The sequence below is a fragment of the Cetorhinus maximus genome, chromosome 9 (assembly GCF_964194155.1).
Source record: "Cetorhinus maximus chromosome 9, sCetMax3.hap1.1, whole genome shotgun sequence".
Taxonomy (NCBI): Eukaryota; Metazoa; Chordata; class Chondrichthyes; order Lamniformes; family Cetorhinidae; genus Cetorhinus; species Cetorhinus maximus.
Window position 1 is genome coordinate 96821229 of NC_135887.1, and position 21190 is coordinate 96842418.

The window sequence follows — 21190 nt, forward strand, 5'->3', positions numbered from 1 at the left end:
CAGGCCAGAGATGAGTGATAGTGAGAGGGTGGTCATCGGGTGGGAGTTGAAGAGGCTCAGCAGCGAGGGCAGGATGGTGGCTCTCAGTGCACACCCATCCCCCCCCTACAATTTCACAATACCGTGTCTCTCGATCAGCCATTGAGTGCCATTGAACGCGGGACCTCTGTCGGGAACCTGCAAGCAACTCCGTGGGTTTGCTTGTCGTGCTCCACGAATGCTGAGCCCCACCCACCCCCACCTGCCATTGGGTTAATACCAGCAACAGGGTGAGGCCCTTAACATTGGACTAAGGAACGGGAGTAGGCCATTCAGCCCTTTGAGCCTGCTCCATAGCTGCTCTGGTTGTGGTCTCCACTCCACTCTGCCATCTGCCCCCATGTCCCTTGACCCCCTTGTCTATCAAAAATCTGTCTAACTACACCTTGAATAAATTCAATGAGCCAGCCTCCACTGCTTTCTGGGGAAGAGAAGCCCACAGACGAATGACCGTTTGAGAGAAAAAATTTCTCCTCATCTCCATCTTAAACAGTAGACCTCTTATTCTTAATCTGTGTCCATTGGTTCTAGTCTTTTCCACAAGAGGAAACTTCGTCCAGGTTTTCTACCCTATCAAATCCCCTCAGGATCTTAAATGTTTCAATAAGATAACTTCTCATTCTTCTAAACTCCAATGGGTATAGTGCCAACCTGTTCAACCTTTCTTCACAAGATAAGCCCCTCATCCCAGGAATGAGTCGAGTGAACCTGCAGTAAAGCTTCCCTACTTTTATAATCCATTCCCCTTGCAATAAATGCCAACATTCCATTTGCCTTTCTAATCTACAGCAAGTGATTAGGAAGACACACTAATTTTTTATGATTCATGTACCAGGACACCCAGATCCCTCCGTCCCACTGAGATCTGCAATCTCTCTCCATTTAAACAGTATACTGCTTTTCTGTTCTTCCTGCCAAAATGGACAAGTTCACATGTTCCCATATTATACTCCATCTGCCAATATTTTGCCCACTCACATAACCTGTCTATATCACTTTGCAGACCCTCTATGTCCTCTTGACAACTTATTTTCCTACCTATCTTGGTGTCATCGGCAAATTTAGCTGCCATATATTCAGTCCCTTCAACCAAATCGCTGCTGTAGACTGTAAATAGCTAATGCCACAGCACTCCACTTGCCAACCTGAAAGAGATCCATTTATCCCTACTCTCTACCTCCTAGCTAACCAATCCTTTATTCATGCTAATTTGTTACCCCTACACCATGTAATCTTATCTTGTGTAGTAATCTTATCAAATGCCTTTGGAAATCCAAGTGCACCACATCTACAGGTTCCCCTTTATCAACCTAGCTTGTTACTTCCCCAAAAATCTTTAATAAATTAGTTAAACATGATTTCCCTTTCATAAACCCATGCTGACTCTGCCTGATCAAATTATAAATTTCTAAGTATCCTCCTATAACTTCCTTAATAATGGATTCTAGCAATTTCCCTATGACAGATGTTAGGTTAACTGGCCTCTAGTTTCTTGCATTCTGTTTCCCTCCTTTCTTGATTAAAGGTGTTACATTAGCTTTTTTCCAATACACTGGGACCCTTTCAGAATCTAAGGACAGAATTTTCGGTCCCGTTGGCAGCAGGCATCATGGCGGAAGTGAGCGGATAATATGGCCAAAAATCGGTTTCACGCTGTCGTGAACCCAGTTTGTAATCGTGGGCCGCGTTTCCCACCATCCAATGTCGGGAACTTAATTTTAATACTTTTGCATCTCATTATTGTGCCCTCACGCCAGGATCATCCCCCTACATCAAATTTACCTCCCACGTCAGCATGACTTCAGAACAGTGTGCTTCATGATTGCCTTGAAAAGACGATAATCTTGCGAGCTGAACTTCAAGGGGAACTCGGAAGTGAGTGCACACAACATTGTGCAACACTCACGAGCATTGCCTGTAGGACTTCAAGGAAGAGGTGCTGCGAATTCGGGGTGGGAACACAGGCAAGTTGTTTTTTCCCAGCTGGCTTTCAGTACGATGCTGGGCCAAGGGCGCTGGGTGGCGTATGAAGTGGGGGGGGCAGGCAATGCAGCACAGACTGAAGGAAGTGCAGAAGCACATGCTGGGGGCAGGGTTGTGGGGGAGAGGGGTGAGGGAAGCAGCCACGCACTTGGAAAAGCTTGTCAAAAGTAAGCATTTGCAGCTGAGGCCGTTCCACAGCAGCCCCATTGACACGCTTGGAGTCGGGCCTCTGTAGGACAGCCATGAAGCGCGCGACACACTGGCCATCCAAATGGTGGCCAGCACTCTCTGGCATGCGTGAAGGGGCCTTCAGGCTTAACCACTTTATTGGACGAGGTACTGAATGAAAAAAACAGGGCTGTAATGCAGGAACTGTATAAAATGCTGGTTACGCCACAGCTGGAATTTAGTGTATAGTTCCGAACACCACATTACAGGAAGGACATAATTCCTCTGGAGAGAGTACAGAGGAGATTTACAAAAATGTTGCCAGGGCTTGAAAATTGTAGCCTTGAAGAAAGGTTGGATAGGCTTGGGTTGTTTTCTTTAGAACAGAGGAGGCTGAGGGGTGACCTAATTGAGATGTACAAAATTATGAAGGGCCTAGATAGGGTAGACAGGATAGACCTGTTTCCCCTAGCTGAAGGGTCAATTACCAGGGGGCATAGATTTAAGGTGATTGGTGTGAGGATTAGAGGGGGCACGAGGGAAACCTTTTTCACCCATAGGGTGGTGGGTGTCTAGAATTCACTGCATAAATTGGTGGTTGATGTTGACACGCTCAACTCATTTAAAAGGTAAACAAAAACAAAAATACCTGGAAAAACTCAGCAGGTCTGGCAGCATCTGTGGAGAGGAGCACAGTTAACGTTTCGAGTCCGCATGACTCTTCAACAGAAATAAGGAAAAATAGATGAGGGGTGAAATAAAAGCTGGTTTAAGGTTGGGGGGGGTGGGTGGGGTGGGACAAGAAGAGCCAGATAGAGGGCAAGTGATAGGTGGAGCTAACCAAAAGATGTCACAGCCAAAAGGACAAAGAGGTGTTGAAGGTGGTGATATTATCTAAAGGAATGTGCTAATTAAGGGTAGAAAGCAGGACGAGCAAGGTACAGACAGCCCTAGTGGGGGTGGGGTGGAGTGAAGGAATTGAAAAAGGCTAAAAGGTAGAGATAAAACAATGGATGGAAATACATTTAAAAATAATGGAAATAGGTGGGAAAAGAAAAATCTATATAAATTATTGGAAAAAACAAAGAGGGGGAAAATTGGAAAGGGGGTGGAGATGGAGGAGAGAGGTCATGATCTAAAATTGTTGAACTCAATATTCAGTCCGGAAGGCTGTAAAGTGCCTAGTCGGAAGATGAGGTGCTGTTCCTCCAGTTTGCATTGAGCTTCACTGGAACAATGCAGCAGGCCAAGGACAGACATGTGGGCATGAGAGCAGGGTGGAGTGTTGAAATGGAAGGTCTGGGTAATGCTTGCGGACAGACTGAAGGTGTTCTGCAAAGCGGTCACCCAGTCTGCGTTTGGTCTCTCCAATGTAGAGGAAACCGCATTGGGAGCAACGGATACAGTAGACTAAGTTGAGGGAAGTGCAAGTGAAATGCTGCTTCACTTGAAATGAGTGTTTGGGCCCTTGGACGGTGAGGAGAGGGGAAGTAAAGGGGCAGGTGTTGCATCTTCTGCGGTTGCATGGGAAGGTGCCGTGGGACGGGGTTGAGGTGTAGGGGGTGATGGAGGAGTGGACCGGGGTGTCACGGAGGGAACGATCCCTATGGAATGCCGCCAGGGGGGGGTGAAGGGAAGATGCGTTTGGTGGTGTCATCATGCTGGAGTTGGCGGAAATGGCGGAGGATGATCCTTTGAATGCGGAGGCTGGTGGGGTGATAAGTGAGGACAAGGGGGACCCTATCATGTTTCTGGGAGGAGAAGAAGATGTGAGGGCGGATGCACGGGAGATGGGCCGGCCACGGTTGAGGGCCCTGTCAACCACCGTGGGTGGAAAATCTCGGTTAAGGAAGAAGGAGGACATGTCAGAGGAACTGTTTTTGAAAGTGGCATCATCAGAACAGATGCGACGGAGGCGAAGGAACTGAGAGAATGGGATGGAGTCCTTACAGGAAGCGGGGTGTGAGGAGCTGTAGTCGAGGTAGCTGTGGGAGTCGGTAGGCTTGTAATGGATATTGGTGGACAGTCTATCACCAGAAACTGAGACAGAGAGGTCAAGGAAGGGAAGGGAAGAAGGAGATCGCTGTTCTGATGATGCCACTTTCAAAAACAGTTCCTCTGACATGTCCTCCTTCTTCCTTAACCGAGGTTTTCCACCCACGGTGGTTGACAGGGCCCTCAGCCGTGTCCGGCCCATCCCCCGTGCATCCGCCCTCACACCTTCTTCTCCTCCCAGAAACATGATAGGGTCCCCCTTGTTCTCACTTATCACCCCACCAGCCTCTGCATTCAAAGGATCATCCTCCGCCATTTCCGTCAACTCCAGCATGATGACACCACCAAACGCATCTTCCCTTCACCCCCCCCGGCGGCATTCCATAGGGATCGTTCCCTCCGTGACACCCTGGTCCACTCCTCCATCACCCCCTACACCTCAACCCCCTTCCACGGCACCTTCCCATGCAACCGCAGAAGATGCAACACCTGCCCCTTTATTTCCCCTCTCCTCACCGTCCAAGGGCCCAAACACTCATTTCAAGTGAAGCAGCATTTCACTTGCACTTCCCTCAATTTAGTCTACTGCATTCGTTGCTCCCAATGCGGTTTCCTCTACATTGGAGAGGCCAAATGCAGACTGGGTAACCGCTTTTCAGATCACCTTCGGTCTGTCCGCAAGCATGACCCAGACCTTCCTGTCGCTTGCCATTTCAACACTCCACCCTGCTCTCATGCCCACATGTCCGTCCTTGGCTTGCTGCATTGTTCCAGTGAAGCTCAATGCAAACTGGAGGAACAGCACCTCATCTTCCGATTAGGCACTTTACAGCCTTCCGGACTGAATACTGAGTTCAACAATTTTAGATCATGACCTCTCTCCTCCATCCCCACCCCCTTTCCAATTTTCCCCCTCCTTTTTGTTTTTTCCAATAATTTACATAGATTTTTCTTTTCCCACCTATTTCCATTATTTTTAAATGTATTTCCATCCATTGTTTCATCTCTACCTTTTAGCCTTTTTCGATTCCTTCACCCCACCCCACCCCCACTAGGGCTATCTGTACCTTGCTCGTCCTGCTTTCTACCCTTAATTAGCACATTCCTTTAGATAATATCACCACCTTCAACACCTCTTTGTCCTTTTATCTGTGACATCTTTTGGTTATCTCCACCTATCATTGGCCCTCTATCCAGCTCTTCTTGTCCCACCCCGCCCCCTTAAACCAGCTTATATTTCACCCCTTTTCTATTTTTCCTTAGTTCTGTTGAAGATTCATGCTGACTCGAAACGTTAACTGTGCTCCTCTCCATAGATGCTGCCAGACCTGCTGAGTTTTTCCAGGTATTTTTGTTTTTGTTTTGGATTTCCAGCATCCGCAGTTTTTTGCTTTTATCATTTAAAAGGTACCTGGAGATGCACCTGAAGTGCTGTAATCTGCAAGGCTACTGACCAGGTACTGGAAAGTAGGATTAAAAATGAGCAGCAAGCTTCTTTTTTCTCTTTTTATGGCCGGCACAGTCACGATGGGCTGGACAGCATCTTTCTGCCCCACAATTTTTCTATAGTTCTAACCAAGAGAGGTTCTTAGGACACATATGCTAATCTACGCATCACTCTCTTTGATCCTGCAGGAGGAGACCATCAGGATCATGGAGCCTGGGGATTTAGCGGTATGTATCATGGCTTACAAGGAGCAGAGAAGAAGAAGAGAGCAGTGGAGGGCGCCTGGCTCGACAAAAGGAGGAGCACCTCCCTCAAGATGAAGGGGCGGCAGGGTCTGCTGCTCACTCAGCTGGAGATCCACAGAGAACCATCACTCGTAGGTGCCTCTCTAGACGGCACCTGTCATTCTTGCAGATGACTGAGAACCAGTGCCGCCGAAGACTGCGCATTTCTAGGGAACTGGTAGGTCACATATGCCACTTGTTCCAGGATTTGATGCCACGGGGACCTGGAGGTCATCCACTGCCAGTGGTCATGAAAGGGACCATGGCACTCAATTTTTATGTCAGTAGCTCCTTCTAGGGCTCCACAGGTGACCTGTGCGGGATCTCGCAAGCCTCCACATCTCCTCCAATGATGCAAAATGCATTGTACTGCCAAAAATAAACACATTCTTATTTTCTGAAGAAGTCACATGGACTCCAAACGTTAACTCTGTTTCTCTCTCCACAGATGCTGCCAGACCTGCCGAGTTTTTCCAGCATTTTCTGTTTTGACATCCTTATTTTGTGTTAATTTTCCTGTACTTTTCCAATTCCCTTGGGAAAATATTTTGCAAAAATATTACTAACCCAGCAGATGGCAGGAATAGATCGACTTTTTTCTTTATACAGAAGCAAAATAAATCCTATTTTTATGAAGTGGTACTATCACAAAATTTTTGACTTTATTAAAACAAACTCAGTAATTAAAACTAAACTCAATGTATGTACACATCACTCAATACAACTGTTGATTTAATTATTTTTCCAACATACCAAAAGGTACACCCGCTCCTTTCTATAATACATTAATATTTCAAACTAAAATTTAAACCATAGTCAATGCCCCTACATGTTTTGCAATACATCTAAAACAAATTGATGATAAAAAGTAACTTCCGTCTAACATTTCTAACTGTAGATCATCCACCATGTTTTAAAATCTCAACTTTAAGTTTTCTTCCACTAGAGGGAGTAAGATGCAAAATCAAAACTAAAGCAGTTCAAGAATAATGCACTCTAAGATGCTACCCACAGATGCAGCCAGATGGTGAATAAGTCTTTTCTCCGCTTTCATTCAACAATGCGCTTCTGGACTTCTTAGGCTATTTGAAGTTTACTGTCAATAGGTGGTTATGGGCTGCGTAGTAAAACCCATTATAAATAGGGTTGAAATTGGTAATCACACCTCACATAGGGTTAGCAGCAAAAGGAGATTTTCATTACGTTAGTCTGAGTTGGATTTGAGCGCACCTCTGAGACGCAGCACCAATAACTACTATAATACACTGTAACTTCTCCAGTATGGAAATCTATTGTTCAGAAACTCCAGTTGTCTGGAAATTTTTTGAGCACGCCCAAGCATTTGTTCAATGTTATCAGCAGCATTTTAGTGCAGTATTTTGGGAGCAGAAACATGGAAGATACAGTATTTGAATAAGTATTACTACATTATAATGTTTTATCACTCTTTTTATGTTTCAGGTAAATATTTATATCTATTGTGTTTTCCAGTTCACACACTTGTGGTTAGGCATTTTAACGTTATTCTTTAATTCAGAAAATTTCAAAATCCAGAAATGACTTGGTCCCAAGAATTCCAGACTGGAGTCCCTTATACAAATGTTATACTGTAACACCAATAGCTTACCCACTACTCCATTTATCTCCCCAACTAAATAAAAAGGGGACTATGATATTGACATTATTTAAAACATATCTTATATATGACTAAAGTTTGAATTATGTGCACAGACACTCGGGGTCAGTATGCATGTTCATAAATGTGACCGCCAGAGGTAAAAAAAATGGTACTGTGTTTTTAAAAGTAGGGTTCTTAATGAAAATCTTCTATACCTGAAAATAATAAAGTTTGATATGGAAACTCATATGGAAATTAGAAGTCCTCACACTAAAATGATTAAAGGTGTCTGGGTTTTCAATGCATGTTCGCACAGCTGGTTTGGAAAGAGACGGTTACTTTACTAATAAGCACAGAAATTTTAACTGCAGCAGCATTTGTAAATTCAGAGGACAGGTTTAGTGTTTCAGATGAATATTATATTTGAAACATTAACCTACCATTTCTCTTTACAGATGCTGATTGACCTGCTGTACATTTCTAACATTTTGTGTTTTGGTTTCAGGTGTCTGGCACATGTTAGGCCTTTTTATGTGAATCCACAGGTTTGCATCTACTTGAAAGAGATGTCAAATATAATTAACTTTGTGAAAAAATACAAATTAGAAACAATTTAATTTAAGGCAGTGCCACTTTCTTCAACATTGCAGCCACGAGTGTCTTTATATGGCATTAACAATTTTGCATAACTAATATTATATATAGATGGACTTTTCTCAAGTGAGCCAGTTTGGCGATAAGTCACATTATTTCTGTTGTAGTTTTAATGGCTTATCAAACAGTTGGGTCAGTTTAAGTTCAAAACAAACAAAAATGCCTGATCCCTTAAAGAATTCTGTATGGTAGAGTCCTGGTAAGTCAAATTTAGGTCATTTATTTAAAGAAATTGTATAAATGCAAAATGATATTCATTTCTTAACTCTTAGTAGAGTCATTAAATTGTTACCACCATTAGAATTATCTTTCTGCAACAATGTGCATTTTCCTTACGATATGGAAGAATCATGTGTTTCTCCAAAATATGGAGAAAAATGAGAATACAAAGAAGACAACAAACTAAAACAAACCAGCTCTGAAGAAGAGTCATACGGACCGGAAACGTTAACTCTGTTTCTCTCTCCACAGATATTGCCAGACCTGCTGAGTTTTTCCAGCATTTCCTGTTTTTATTTTAAACTAAAATAAAACTCTTCTAGGTAAAGGATGAAAGGAATCACTTGAGGTGGAATCGTCCCAGATTTGCACTAGTGTGGTAGCGGGCGGGTAAAACAATGTTTTATCCGCTGGAGGCAATGGCAGCTTTTCACACAATATCAAGCCAAACCCGCTGCATTAATTATACATTCCCGGGAACCATGCCATTTCCATGGCGGGCAGGTTCTCATTCGTCCGCCACGCCATCACCTCGCCGCTTCATCACACCGGGCGCCATATTTAAAGTCCAGCCATGTGCACACCATTCAGTGTTTCCAGCCCACAACTGCTGCAAAGAAGACACAGCCCTGAAAGGCAAAAAGAGTGCAGTCCCCAGGTTCAATGAGGCATCCCCATGCGCCTTTTGAACACAGTGGAGGCTCGCTGTGATGTCCTCTAACCCCGCTCTGGCCGCAGGATGGGCAGCAACCAAACTAATCCGGCTTGGGAGGCGGCAGCGATGGTCAGCGCCAATACCCTGCAAAAGAGGACAGCCACCCAGTGTCAAAAAAGATGAATGGTCTCATCTGTTCCACCAAGGTAATTCACTCTTCTCATCACTTTCAACTCACACACTCACAAACCCATCACACATCCACAGGGATCTCATCTCAAGGGACAACACAACTAACTCTCACACATACCCTCACATCTCCTTCAGGCTCATACCCTCTTGAGCTCACGTCCTCATCCTGTCCATGGCTCCAGTCACCACACAAACATTCCACGCAGTGCCATGTGTCCTGCTGACACTCTCCCCATCTGTTTTCATGCAGGAGAAGCCTGTTCACATCAGCAGGAAGAGGTCCCAGACCGGGGGTCGAGTGGCCCACATTAGGCCCCTCACTCACTTTGAGGAGTGTGCCATCGCACTGACTGGTGAGAACATGGACAGTGCCTGTGGTGACGGTGAGGTCAGCATTGAACACCCTCATGAGGATCCTGTACCACATCAGCCCTCTCTCAACGCAAATGTGAGTGCTCTCTCTCCTGCTTTTGACTCTGCTGCCATGCACTAATCATCTCTCCTTTGGTTCACAGGGAGCTCTGCCAAACGAATGACACCCTCAGCCAGCCAGTCCCTCAGCTCAAATCACGTTCTTACCTCCAGCCAAGAGGACACCTCCTCCATTGAAGAGCTGGAAAGAAGTAGTCTGGAAGACTTGTCACAGTGCTTACCCAAACCTCCACCAGCACAAAGACACACACCTTTGTGGGGCCTAGATATAGAGCAGGCTCGGGTTCACAATCTGGTGGTCACCATACAGACACGTGTCCGCAGCAGGAGGAGACAGGTTCAGCTAAGCTCCCTGGCACTTGGAGGACTGCTGGGAAGCAGCAACCGTGAGGTCCGAGTCAGATGACGAACCCCTGGATTTGGCCTTCCAACTCGTCTGGAGAGTCAGAAGGCATGGGAACATCATGCAGGGCTGTTGGAAGCTCTCAACAGAGTGGCTTGCGAGTCAGAGAAGTGCGTCTGCCTGCTCTCTGATGAAGTGGTGCCCACATGTGCGTATATGGACTTCTCCAAGGGGAGGATGGCGGAAGGCATGGAGACCCTGGTCCAGCAGAATACGGAAATGTGAGCAGACCTGCACTCCATCGTTGGAGCCATGGGTGAGTTCCTGCAGTGGCAACATGAGAGGGAAACGGGGCACCTTGACGTCCCTCCTAGTGCTCCTTCCCCTCAAGAAGTCAGGCTGGGACCCCCTGGGCACCCGAAGGGAGGGGGAGCGGCAGCTGGACACCCCTGTGTCATCGACTCAGTCCTCTCCCTCTGAGTCCCCTTTGCCTGTGAGCCCCTCAACCTTGTCCTCTGTCACCGTAGAGAGAGCAGCTGGCTAACGAGTGATTCTGGAGGGAGAAGTGTGTCTGTGTATGTATTTGTGTGTGTGGCAGGGCCTTTGGGGACTTCATGCAAGCACTCTCCCACGCATGTGAATCCTTCACGTATCACACCTCAATGTCCTGAGCATTTTCTATGCAGCCTGCTGAGGTTAACTTTCAGTTGTCTATCTGAGCTGACCTGCATCTCCGCCCATCCACTGATCACACTTTCATGCAGCACCTGATTTCGTCCACTACAACTCTCGTTTCACTTTCAATTTAGACAGCAAGGTGGTGATTCAGATTTTCATTCGCTTCCCTGTCCTTTCCCGTTCCCCAGTCACACATATCCTTTCCCCCATCACTGTCGACCTCCTGGCATCACCTTCCATCTCCCTTACCAGCCTACCAGCCACAACCCTTATCCTTTGGGAATGGCCAAGTGAACGCCCACGTTCCCTTCCTTCCCAAAAATCCCACCCCCATCCACATTCAGCTCCCCGACCTCCTCCTTCGAACCCCAGGGTCCACATCTGCCTCCGAGTCCCCACCAACAACCCTCGCTGTCCCTTCTACCGCTATCGTCGAACCCTCACCCTCCCACCCTACTGCCTCACTCTGCTCTCAGTTATTCTCACCAATCCCTCATAACACACCCACCCTCAGTTCGCTCCCCAGGAGGCAGTCATGGGTTCATCAGAGCCCTCCCTTGTACGTTCACCTGGACATCCCCCCCTCTAGACCCCTTCTCCCCTCCGGACCCCTTACTTCTTCCGCCACCTTTAGTCCTCCCCCCACCCGACTCTTTCCTCTAGCCCTACTTCTTCCTCCAGCCTTACTCCTTCCCCCTTCCTGACTCCTTCAGACACTCTTACTTCTTCCTCCAGCCTTACTTCTTCCTCCAGACTTACTCATTCCCCCTTCTCGACACCTTCCTCCATCCGTACTTCTTCTTCCACCCTTACTCCCTCCCCTCTCCATATTCCTTCCTCCCCCCCACCCCGGACCCCCCCGCCTCTCTGCACTCCTTCCTCATCCTGGGCTCCCTCCCTTCTCCGTACCTCTTCCCACTTCCAAATACCTTCCCTTACACCTTCCACACCCCCCTCTTACACCTACCCCCCCAGTTGCCGTCTTCTCCCCCATTACCCCCTCCTACCCCCATACTCCCTCCCCCACCCCGACACCTTAGTTCCCCCGCCACAACCTCACCCCTGCGACACTTTCGTTCCTCCCCTCCCAACTTTACCCCCCTTGACAGTTCTTCCTCTCCCAATCGATCCTAGACCTTCCTCTCCCACCCCCGGTACATCTTCTTCTCCCAAACACAGCTGGACCTTCCTCTCCACCCCCTCAACCATCATCCATTGTGAGCAGACCCTCAATGGTGACTTTACAACTTCCGTGAGCTGTTTTGCAGCAGAGCCATGTTCATGAGAATCCACCCAGCATGCATGGACATTCCTTCAGTGTGCCGTTACTGTCAGGATCCGGTATCTTCTGCTCCTCTGACATCCGTGATGTGAGCAAGGCCCTGACAGTAAGCCCCGACTTCTCCACATCGAACTTATCAAGACTTGTATTTCACCAGCGTATTTTCCCACCGGTGTGGGCAGACGATTCAGCAGGGGTGTGGAGGGGGGAATGATTCTGGCAGGTTGGCCTTATAATGATATGCAGATGTATTATAATGGGGTACCTCACAGCCGATAGCAGGAAACGCAGCCTGCCATCGACGGGCTGAGTGGACAATCACAAACTGGTTTCATGATGTCGTGAAATCGATTTTCGGCTTTCTCGCCATATCATCCCCTCACGCTGCCGAACACGCCCGAAGCCAGCAGGCACGGAAAATTCCGCCCAAGGCTTCCACTACAGTACCAATAATATTAATATCGCTCTTTGTAAATCCACTGTTTTCACCCGATGCAACTGGTGCATTTGATACACCGCCCCAATCTATACTTATTGTCTCAGTCCTCAATCTTGTTCCATTAGCATGGAACTAAATTGTAACGCCATTTTTGTAATGGCGATTAAAAACTGCAACACAGATTTTCTTGCTAAATATCAACACTCCTGTTTCAGAAATTATAGAATGCTGCACTGTAGAGCAAAATCAAAGTATCTCTTGAATAGATTTCACAAAAATCAGGATCTGAGTTTTCAAAGCTTACATTCTCCTCATCACATCATCTAACTGTCTCTTGAAGGAATCTAACATTTTTGCCTCCACTACACAGTCTAGCAGATCATTCAAAGCATTAGTCATTCTTTGCAAAAAGAATTTTTTCCCAATATCTGTCATAACTTTCCTTTACTTAAGTTTTGACCTATGCCTCCTAGTTCTAGTATCCTGATTTACTTTGCAGTAGCACTCTAGATATACTTTGCCTTTGTTGTCTAATATCTTGTATACTTCAAAGGTCCCTTTTATTTTTCTGATGTTTCTCAATTGCCCCAGGCGTTTATGAAAAAAATGAAGATATTTTTGCCTAGTTTTCATTCAGTGGCTGTTTCTTTAAATCCAGTCACAGTATATAAGGGGGCCAACAGTCTGCATTGAGGAAGGATAGACAAGGAGATTTTCAATGGGAGGTTTGGAATTTGCAATGGAACCTAGATCCTCCAGGTTTCCACCCCACTTCCATTATGTCCCAAGGGCAGGTAGCTGGGGGTAAATGCAAATCCTCTGCTCTATGTCCTGTAAGTGCTTTGGAGCATATGAGGGGTGTTCTCAGATTACTCCAGAATGGGCCCAGTGGAACTCTTGCCAGCTCAGTTACATTGAGGCTTACTAAAGGCCATCCATTCCCACGTTAATTTTGAACCACCTTATGTCAAAGTCCTCAAATTTACATACAGTATTTTTGTTAATCCATGCATATTTGTTAAATACTTCAATTTAGTACTGATTGGCCATATTAACTATTCTCTGCTCATTCTCAGTTTCATCCCCATTTGGCACATTTTAGTATCTCACTGCTTCCATGATTACACTTTTGCTGTTAAGAATTTTACCATGATTTAAGAAGGGAGTGAGGCAAAAGACGGGAAATTACAGCCTGATTAGCCTGACCTTGGTCGTTGGTAAGATTTTAGAGTCCATTATTAAGGATGAGATTTCAGAATACTTGGAAGTGCATGATAAAATAGGGCAAAGTCAGCATGGTTTCATCAAGGGGAGGTCATGCCTGACAAATCTGTTAGAATTCTTTGAGGAGGTAACGAGTAGGTTAGACAAAGGAGAGCCAATGGATGTTATCTACTTGGACTTCCAGAAGGCCTTTGACAAGGTGCCGCACAGGAGGCTGCTCAGTAAGATAAGAGCCCATGGTGTTAGAGGCAAGGTACGAGCATGGATAGAAGATTGGCTGTCTGGCAGGAGGCAGAGAGTGGGGATAAAGGGGTCCTTCTCAGAATGGCGGCCGGTGACTAGTGGAGTTCCGCAGGGGTCAGTGTTGGGACCACAACTTTTCACTTTATACATTAATGATCTAGATGAAGGAACTGAGGGCATCCTGGCTAAGTTTGCAGATGATACAAAGATAGGTGGAGGGACAGGTAGTATTGAGGAGGCGGGGAGGCTGCAGAAGGATTTGGACAGGTTAGGAGAATGGGAAAAGAAGTAGCAGATGGAATACAACGTGGGGAAGTGTGAGGTCATGCACTTTGGTAGGAAGAATAGAGGCATAGACTATTTTCTAAATGGGGAGAGAATTCAGAAATCTGGAGTGCAAAGGGACTTGGGAGTCCTAGTCCAGGATTCTCTTAAGGTTAACTTGCAGGTTGACGCGGTAGTTAGGAAGGCAAATGCAATGTTGGCATTTATTTCGAGAGGACTAGAATATAAAAGCAGGGATGTGCTGCTGAGGCTTTATAAGGCTCTGGTCAGACCACATTTAGAATATTGTGAGCAATTTTGGGCCCCGTATCTCAGGAAGGATGTTCTGGCCCTGGAGAGGGTCCAGAGGAGGTTCACGAGAACGATCCCAGGAATGAAAGGCTTAACATATGAGGAACGTTTGAGGGCTCTGGTCTATACTCGATGGAGTTTAGAAGGATAAGGGGGGATCTGATTGAAACTTACAGAATACTGAAAGACCTGGATAGAGTGGACGTGGGGAAGATGTTTCCATTAGTAGGAGAGACTAGGACCCGAGGGCACAGCCTCAGAGTAAAGGGAAGACCTTTTAGAACAGAGATGAGGAGAAACTTCTTTAGCCAGAGAGTGGTGAATCTATGGAATTCATTGCCACAGAAGGCAGTGGAGGCCAGGTCATTGAGTGTATTTAAGACCGAGATAGATAGGTTCTTGATTGGTAAGGGGATCGAGGATCAAAGGTTACGGGGAGATGGCGGGAGAATGGGGTTGAGAAACTTATCAGCCATGATGGAATGGCGGAGCAGACTCGATGGGCAGAATGGCCTAATTTCTGCTCCTATGTCTTATGGTCTTATGGTGAGCTTCAGACCGAATGCGCTTTATGTAACAAAGACCAATATATCCTCACTTTGGCAGCCACCTCCACTCAACTTCAGCCAAAAAACTGTTGAATTGTTTACATATGTCTTCATCACCTCTAAACATGACTACTCCACTTTGCCATAAATTCCTACCTGTCCAAACCGCTGCCACATATATTGTGCTCAACAAACTGCCACTTCCAGAGAAACTCGGATGCAGGAAATTGCATATCAAATTTGGACTCCTCAATGTACGCTTTGCATCCGCAAAATCTGATGCAATGGGGACCAATTTCTCCCTCATTATGTGCAAAATTCTTTGAAAAAAAAATATGGCAACTTTTATTTTAATAGTGCCTATTACAAAAAAAAGGGATATTTCTTTGTATAAATAAGGAGTGCAGCTCCAACAACATTCAAGAAGCTCGACACCATTGAGGACAAAGCAACCCATTTAATTGGCATCCCATCCAACAACTTGAGTATTCACTCCCTCCACCACTGACCTACAGTGGCAGCAGTGTGTACCATATACAAGCTGCACTGCAGCAAATCACCAAGGTTATTTCGACAGCACCTTCCAAACCCATGCCCTCTATCACCTAGAAGGACATGGGCAGTGGACACATGGGAACACCACCAGCTGTAAGTTCCGTCCACGACACGCACTATCCTGACCTGGAATTATATCGCCGTTCCTTCACTGCTGCTGGGTCAAAATCCTAGAACTCCCTTCCTCACGGTACTGTGTACCTACACCACATGGACTGCAGCAGTTCAAAAAGGCCTCCAGCACCTTCTCAAGGGCAATTAGGGATGACCAATAAATGCTGCCCTTGCCAGTGACACTCACATCCCATGATAGAATAAAAAACATTTCCTGTGATTTCTTTATAATGAAATGTATGAATCTGTGTTTTAAAGAATTCTTATTTAAAAATAAACTTGAGCAACAAATGGACTAAGAAAAGAGAGCTTTTGGTATTACCATAGGACTAATCCTTTTAACTAACAGCAGCACTTTTATCCATATTTTGAAATGTGAAATACATAAAAGGTTAAGTTACATTTTAAAATGGTTACTTTAAAACACATATTCAGTTTTGAATTACTTCTTGGTCTCACCCCTATCTTGGTAACCGCCTCTAATGCTCTGAAAACTCTGCATTCCTCCAACTCTGGCCTCTTGTGCATCCTCCGGTACCTTTACCTCACCTTTGGTGGCCATGCCTTTGGCTGTCAATGCCGTAAGCCTTGGAATTCCCTCCCTAAACCTCTCTGCCTCTTTCTCTCCTTTGAAGACCGTATTAATGTAGTGTGCTCATGTATCACCGTTTTCCGGGAATAGTCTCTGAATCCCAAGACAAATAATGTCCCTGGTTCACAAAACCCATCCTCAAGTACCCTGTCTTTTAATTTCTCATGTTGGAATATGTCTAAAGCATAAATGACGTAGAGCACAGAGTATGTAGTACAAGTTGCCTGCTAAGTTTCTAAATAATAAGAAGAAATGTATGAGAGAGAAATATCTAGTCATTTCTGTTGTCATTATTACTGTTAGCTATGACATAGATAATAGAGCACTATTACAGTTCCCATAGTTGTTTCGAGGCTGACTGACATTGAACAGATGCAAGATTTGGGATTTGATGTGCAGTAAAATGAAAATTATGCCACCAACCAGCTTTAACAACCAGCTTCCAAAGGATTTTCCATATTTATGACTAAATGGAAAAATTGCATCTGTATTTAACATTTAATATGTCAATCAGTATTTTTAATTTAGAGTGCAGACGGGACATATATAAAAGAGCATGAAGGTACCCCAAAACATATGCCACTCTTATAGCATGTGCTAGTTCAAGCTGTGTTAGCGATTTTGTTTGCAAAGTTGAATCAACACAGGCTAAGCCATATAGATAGTGGATGTGAAAAGCAGTGAAATATATTATTTATAAACAGTGTTTGAATGTAGGATATTCTTCTGGCGGATGGTGAACAGCCAGAGATCGTGGTACACATTGGTACCTATGACATGGGTAGGAAGGGGGATGCGGTCCTGCGATCAGAATTTAGAGAGCTAGGTAAAACATTAGCAAGCAGGACTTCAAATATAGTAATCTCCCGAGTACTCCCAGTGCCATGTTGCAAGTGAGTACAGAAATAGGAGGATGAGGCAGATGAATGCATGGCTGGAAAGATGGTGCAGGAGGGAGGGCTTTAGATTCCTGGGAATCTGGAACTGGCTTTGAGGAACTTGGCACCTGAACAGAGCTGGGGCTGAGTTCCTTGAGGGGTGTTTTGCTGGTGCTGTTGGGAGGGCTTTAACCTAACTCAGCAGGGATGTGGGAACCGGGAGAGAATATTAGAGAGGAACACCAGGGTATGCAAAATACCAGGAGAGACAGATAGCACTAGTATAGAGAACAGTAAGTTAATAGGTAGAGTTGGAGTAAGGGAGAAAGTAATTAAGTCTAAATCAGGGTTCGTGTATGTACGTGAATGCACAGTATAGTAAATAAGATTGGGGAGTTACAGGTGCAGATTGCCTTGTGGAAGTATGATGTGGCGATAACATGAGGTGTACCAAATAGATCGAGTGTCAGTGAGGAAACATTTGGGAGACGGTGATCATTGTATCTAGGTTTAGGATGACGGTAGAAAAGGACACTAGGTAATCCAGAATAGGAATAGTTAACTGGAAGAGAGCTGACATCAATGGGGTAAGAACAGAGCTGGGCCGGATAGACTGGAACCAAAGGTTGGCAGGAAAAACTGTAGCTGAACAATGGGCTATCTTCAAAGAAGAAATGGTTCGGGCACAGTCAAGGTATATTCCCTCAAAAGGGAAAGGTAGGGCAACCAAATCCAGAACTCCCTGGATGAAAATGGAGATAGGAATTAAGACAAAGGAGAAAAAGTGTGCTTATAATAGATATCAGGTAGAAAATACAATTGAGAACCAAGCTGAATACAGAAGGTTCAGAGGGGAGGTGAAAAAACATAATAGAGAAACGAAGAGAGGTCATGAGAAAAGACTTGCAGCCAACATAAAGGGGGATCCCAAAGTCTTCTATAGGCACATTAATAGTAAAAGGATGGTAAAAGGAGAACTAGGGCCAATTAGGTATCAAAAAGGGGATTTACACATGGAGGCAGGGGACATGGCTGAGGTGTTAAATGAATACTTTGCATCTATCTTTACCTAGGAAGCAGATGCTACCGAGACCACGAAGGCAGAGGAGGAAACTCTGTCAAGAGAAGGGTTCAAAATCGATAAGGAGCAAGTGTTGGATAAACTGTCGGTACTCAAATTTGACAAGGGACTGGGATCGGATGATATGCATCCAAGGATACTGAAGGAGGTGAGAGTGTAAATTGCAGGGGCACTGGCCATAATCTTTCAGTCTTCCCTAGGCTCAGGTAAAGTGCCAGGGGACTGGAGAATTGCAACAATTATGCCCTTGTTCAAAAAAGATTGTAAGGATAGGCCCAGCAATTACAGACCAGTCAGTTCAACTTCAGTGGTGGGGACGTTTCTAGGAACAATTATTCAGGATAGAATTAATAGTCACGTGGAAAATGTGGGTTGATTAAGACAAGCCAGCATGGATTTCTGAAGGGGAAATCATGTTTAACTAACTTGCTTGAGTTTTTTGAAGGGGTAACAGAGAGGGTTCATGACAGTAATGCCGATGTGGTGTACATGGATTTTCAAAAGGCATTCGATACAATGCCACACAACAGACTTGTGAACAAAGTTATAGTGATGGACAGCAGCAATGTGGATACAAAATGGCTGAATAATAAGAAACAGAGAATAATGGTCAATGGATATTTTTCAGGCTGGAGGAAGGTTTGTAGTGGAGTTCCCCAGGGGTCACTATTGGGACCCTTGCTTTTCCTGGTATATATCTAGATCTTGGCACACAGGGGGAAATTTCAAAGTTTGTGAATGATACAAAACTTGGAAGCATTGTAAACTGTGAGATGGACAGTGTAGAACTTCAAAAGGACATGGACAAGTTGATGGAGTGGGCAGATAGGTGGCAGGTGAAGTTCAATACTGAGAAGTGTGAAGTGATGCGTTTTGGTGGGAAGAACATGGAGAGACAATATAAAATAAGGGGTACAATTCTAAAGGCGGTGCAGGAGCAGAGGGACCTGAGTGTACATGTGCATAGGCCATTGAAGGTGGCAGGCAGGTGGAGAGAGCAGTCAATAAAGCATACAGTATCCTGGGCTTTATTAATAGGGGCATAGAGTAGAAGAGCAAGGAGATTATGCTGACCTCAGCTGGTGTAATGTATACAGTTCTGGGCATCACAATATAGGAAGGATGTGAATGCAATGGAGAGTGCAGGAGAGGTTTACAAGAATGGTTCCAGGGATGAAACACTTCAGTTATGAAGATAGGTTGGAAAGGTTGGGACTGTTCTCCCTGGAGAGGAGAAGGCTAAGAGGAGATTTGATAGAGCATTCAAAATCATGAGGGGATAGATAGGTAGAAACTATCCCGCTCATAAAAGGATCCAGAACAAGAGGACGCAGATTTAAAGTGATTTGCAAAAGAAGCAACTGTGATGTGAATAAAACTTCTTCAGTCAGTGAGTGCCTCAAGTATGGAATGCAGTGCCTGGAAGTGTGGTGGAGGCAGGTTCGATCAAGGCATTCAAGAGGGCATTGGATGATTATTTGAATAGAAACAATGTGCAAGAGTATGGGGAAAAAGGAGAATAGCACTAAGTCATAGTGCTCACTTGGAGAGCCGGTGCAGACATGATGGGCTGAATGGCCTCCTTCTGCACCGTAACAATTCTGTCTGGTAAATTTATTTTGAAATTGGTAACACATTTGTCCTATTGTTAAAATATAGGCTGGTGGGGAAAAAATTGCCTTGTTCAGCTGCATACCTTACATTTTAGGCTATGTTGCTGTACTCCTACCCTGTCTGCCCCTGAAATCAGTTTGCAAACTACAATCGCCCCACCTTAAAACCTACCTCTTCGATCAAGCTTCAGATCACTGCTTTATAATCTCCTCCTTTGACTCAACTTCGTATTTTTTCTCTCTGACTACACTCCTATGAAAAGCTTTGGGCCGTTTCTAAAATGACCAACCGATGGATGGAATGGCCAATTGAACAAAGATGCCGGTGCCCGCCGACCCCAAAAGCCCCAATCAGGTGTAGAGCAGAAACCAGATCGATTCCAAAACGCAGCAAGTGCCTCTGCTGGATGACGTCAAATATAAACACAGAAAATGCTGGAAATACTCTGACTCCAGCCCAGTGGCAGCCAATCACTGAGAGGAGACGCCAGCCTTGCTTCTGCCAATCACCGAGCCCAGAGCTCAGACTTCAGCCCAGCGGCATCCAATCACTAAGCCCAGAGCTCACCACCCCCCCCGCCCCCCCAGCCCTTCATCCCACCACTGAGATCAAACTCCAGCCCTGTAGCCAATCATTGAACTCAGACCCTAGCACTACAGCCAATCACTGAGCTCATCCCCCCCCCACAGCCAATCGTTGGGCTCAGAAGCGAGCGGCTCGGAGCGCAGCCGCCCAGAAAAGAGCTGAGCCTGGTAGGACGGAGAGGCGCACTGGTCGGCTGGATTGGACATGGCGGCTACTACCATTGCCACCCAGAGGGGCCCGGTAAGATTCCTCTCTCCGCTTCTCAGTCGGTGGTGGTGGTGAAGGGCGAAGTTCTACGCGGAGGCTGGGCTTTGCTTTCTCCGCGCCCAGTCCCCGGCCTGGTCAGTGAACAGACTGTTCGGATTCGCTGCGGCAGCTCCTGGCATTGGCTGCACCAGTCTCTGTCCCCAGCCGGCTGCCGTTCCGAGGCCCCGGCTCATTTATCCTTAAGTTGGCTCCTTTGTGTGTTTTTTTTAATGTTTATTTTTACAGTTGTTTAACAATTCATCGTGTGAAATGTAAAAGCAGAAGGAGCCTGACGCTGTTTTTTGGCCTGCTAATGTGTTGTAAGATTGCTTAAAGGGCCAAGCAGGAGAATAAACCCTTGGGAAACATTCCTATCAGGATAGGACCATAGTTAGGATGTGTTTCGATGACAGTCATTGGATTCCGGTGCCTGTAAATACAGTTTGCTTCTTTCTTACTCTATCCTCTTGAGCATTTCACATTGCAGTAATATACTTAAAAAAAAA

At 45.6% G+C, this 21190-nt stretch overlaps 1 protein-coding gene across 2 annotated transcripts in view; it reads left to right on the plus strand.

The window, feature by feature from the left end:
- Window positions 1–20546: 20546 nt before the first annotated feature.
- The window catches only part of tollip (toll interacting protein), a 30698-nt gene continuing 30054 nt past the window's right edge, over window positions 20547–21190 (plus strand). For both annotated transcript variants that reach the window (XM_078549143.1, XM_078549145.1), the window contains exon 1: window positions 20547–20678. In XM_078549143.1, the coding sequence (XP_078405269.1) occupies window positions 20643–20678 (36 nt within the window). In that variant the 5' untranslated portion in view covers window positions 20547–20642. The remainder of the gene's footprint in view (window positions 20679–21190) is intronic.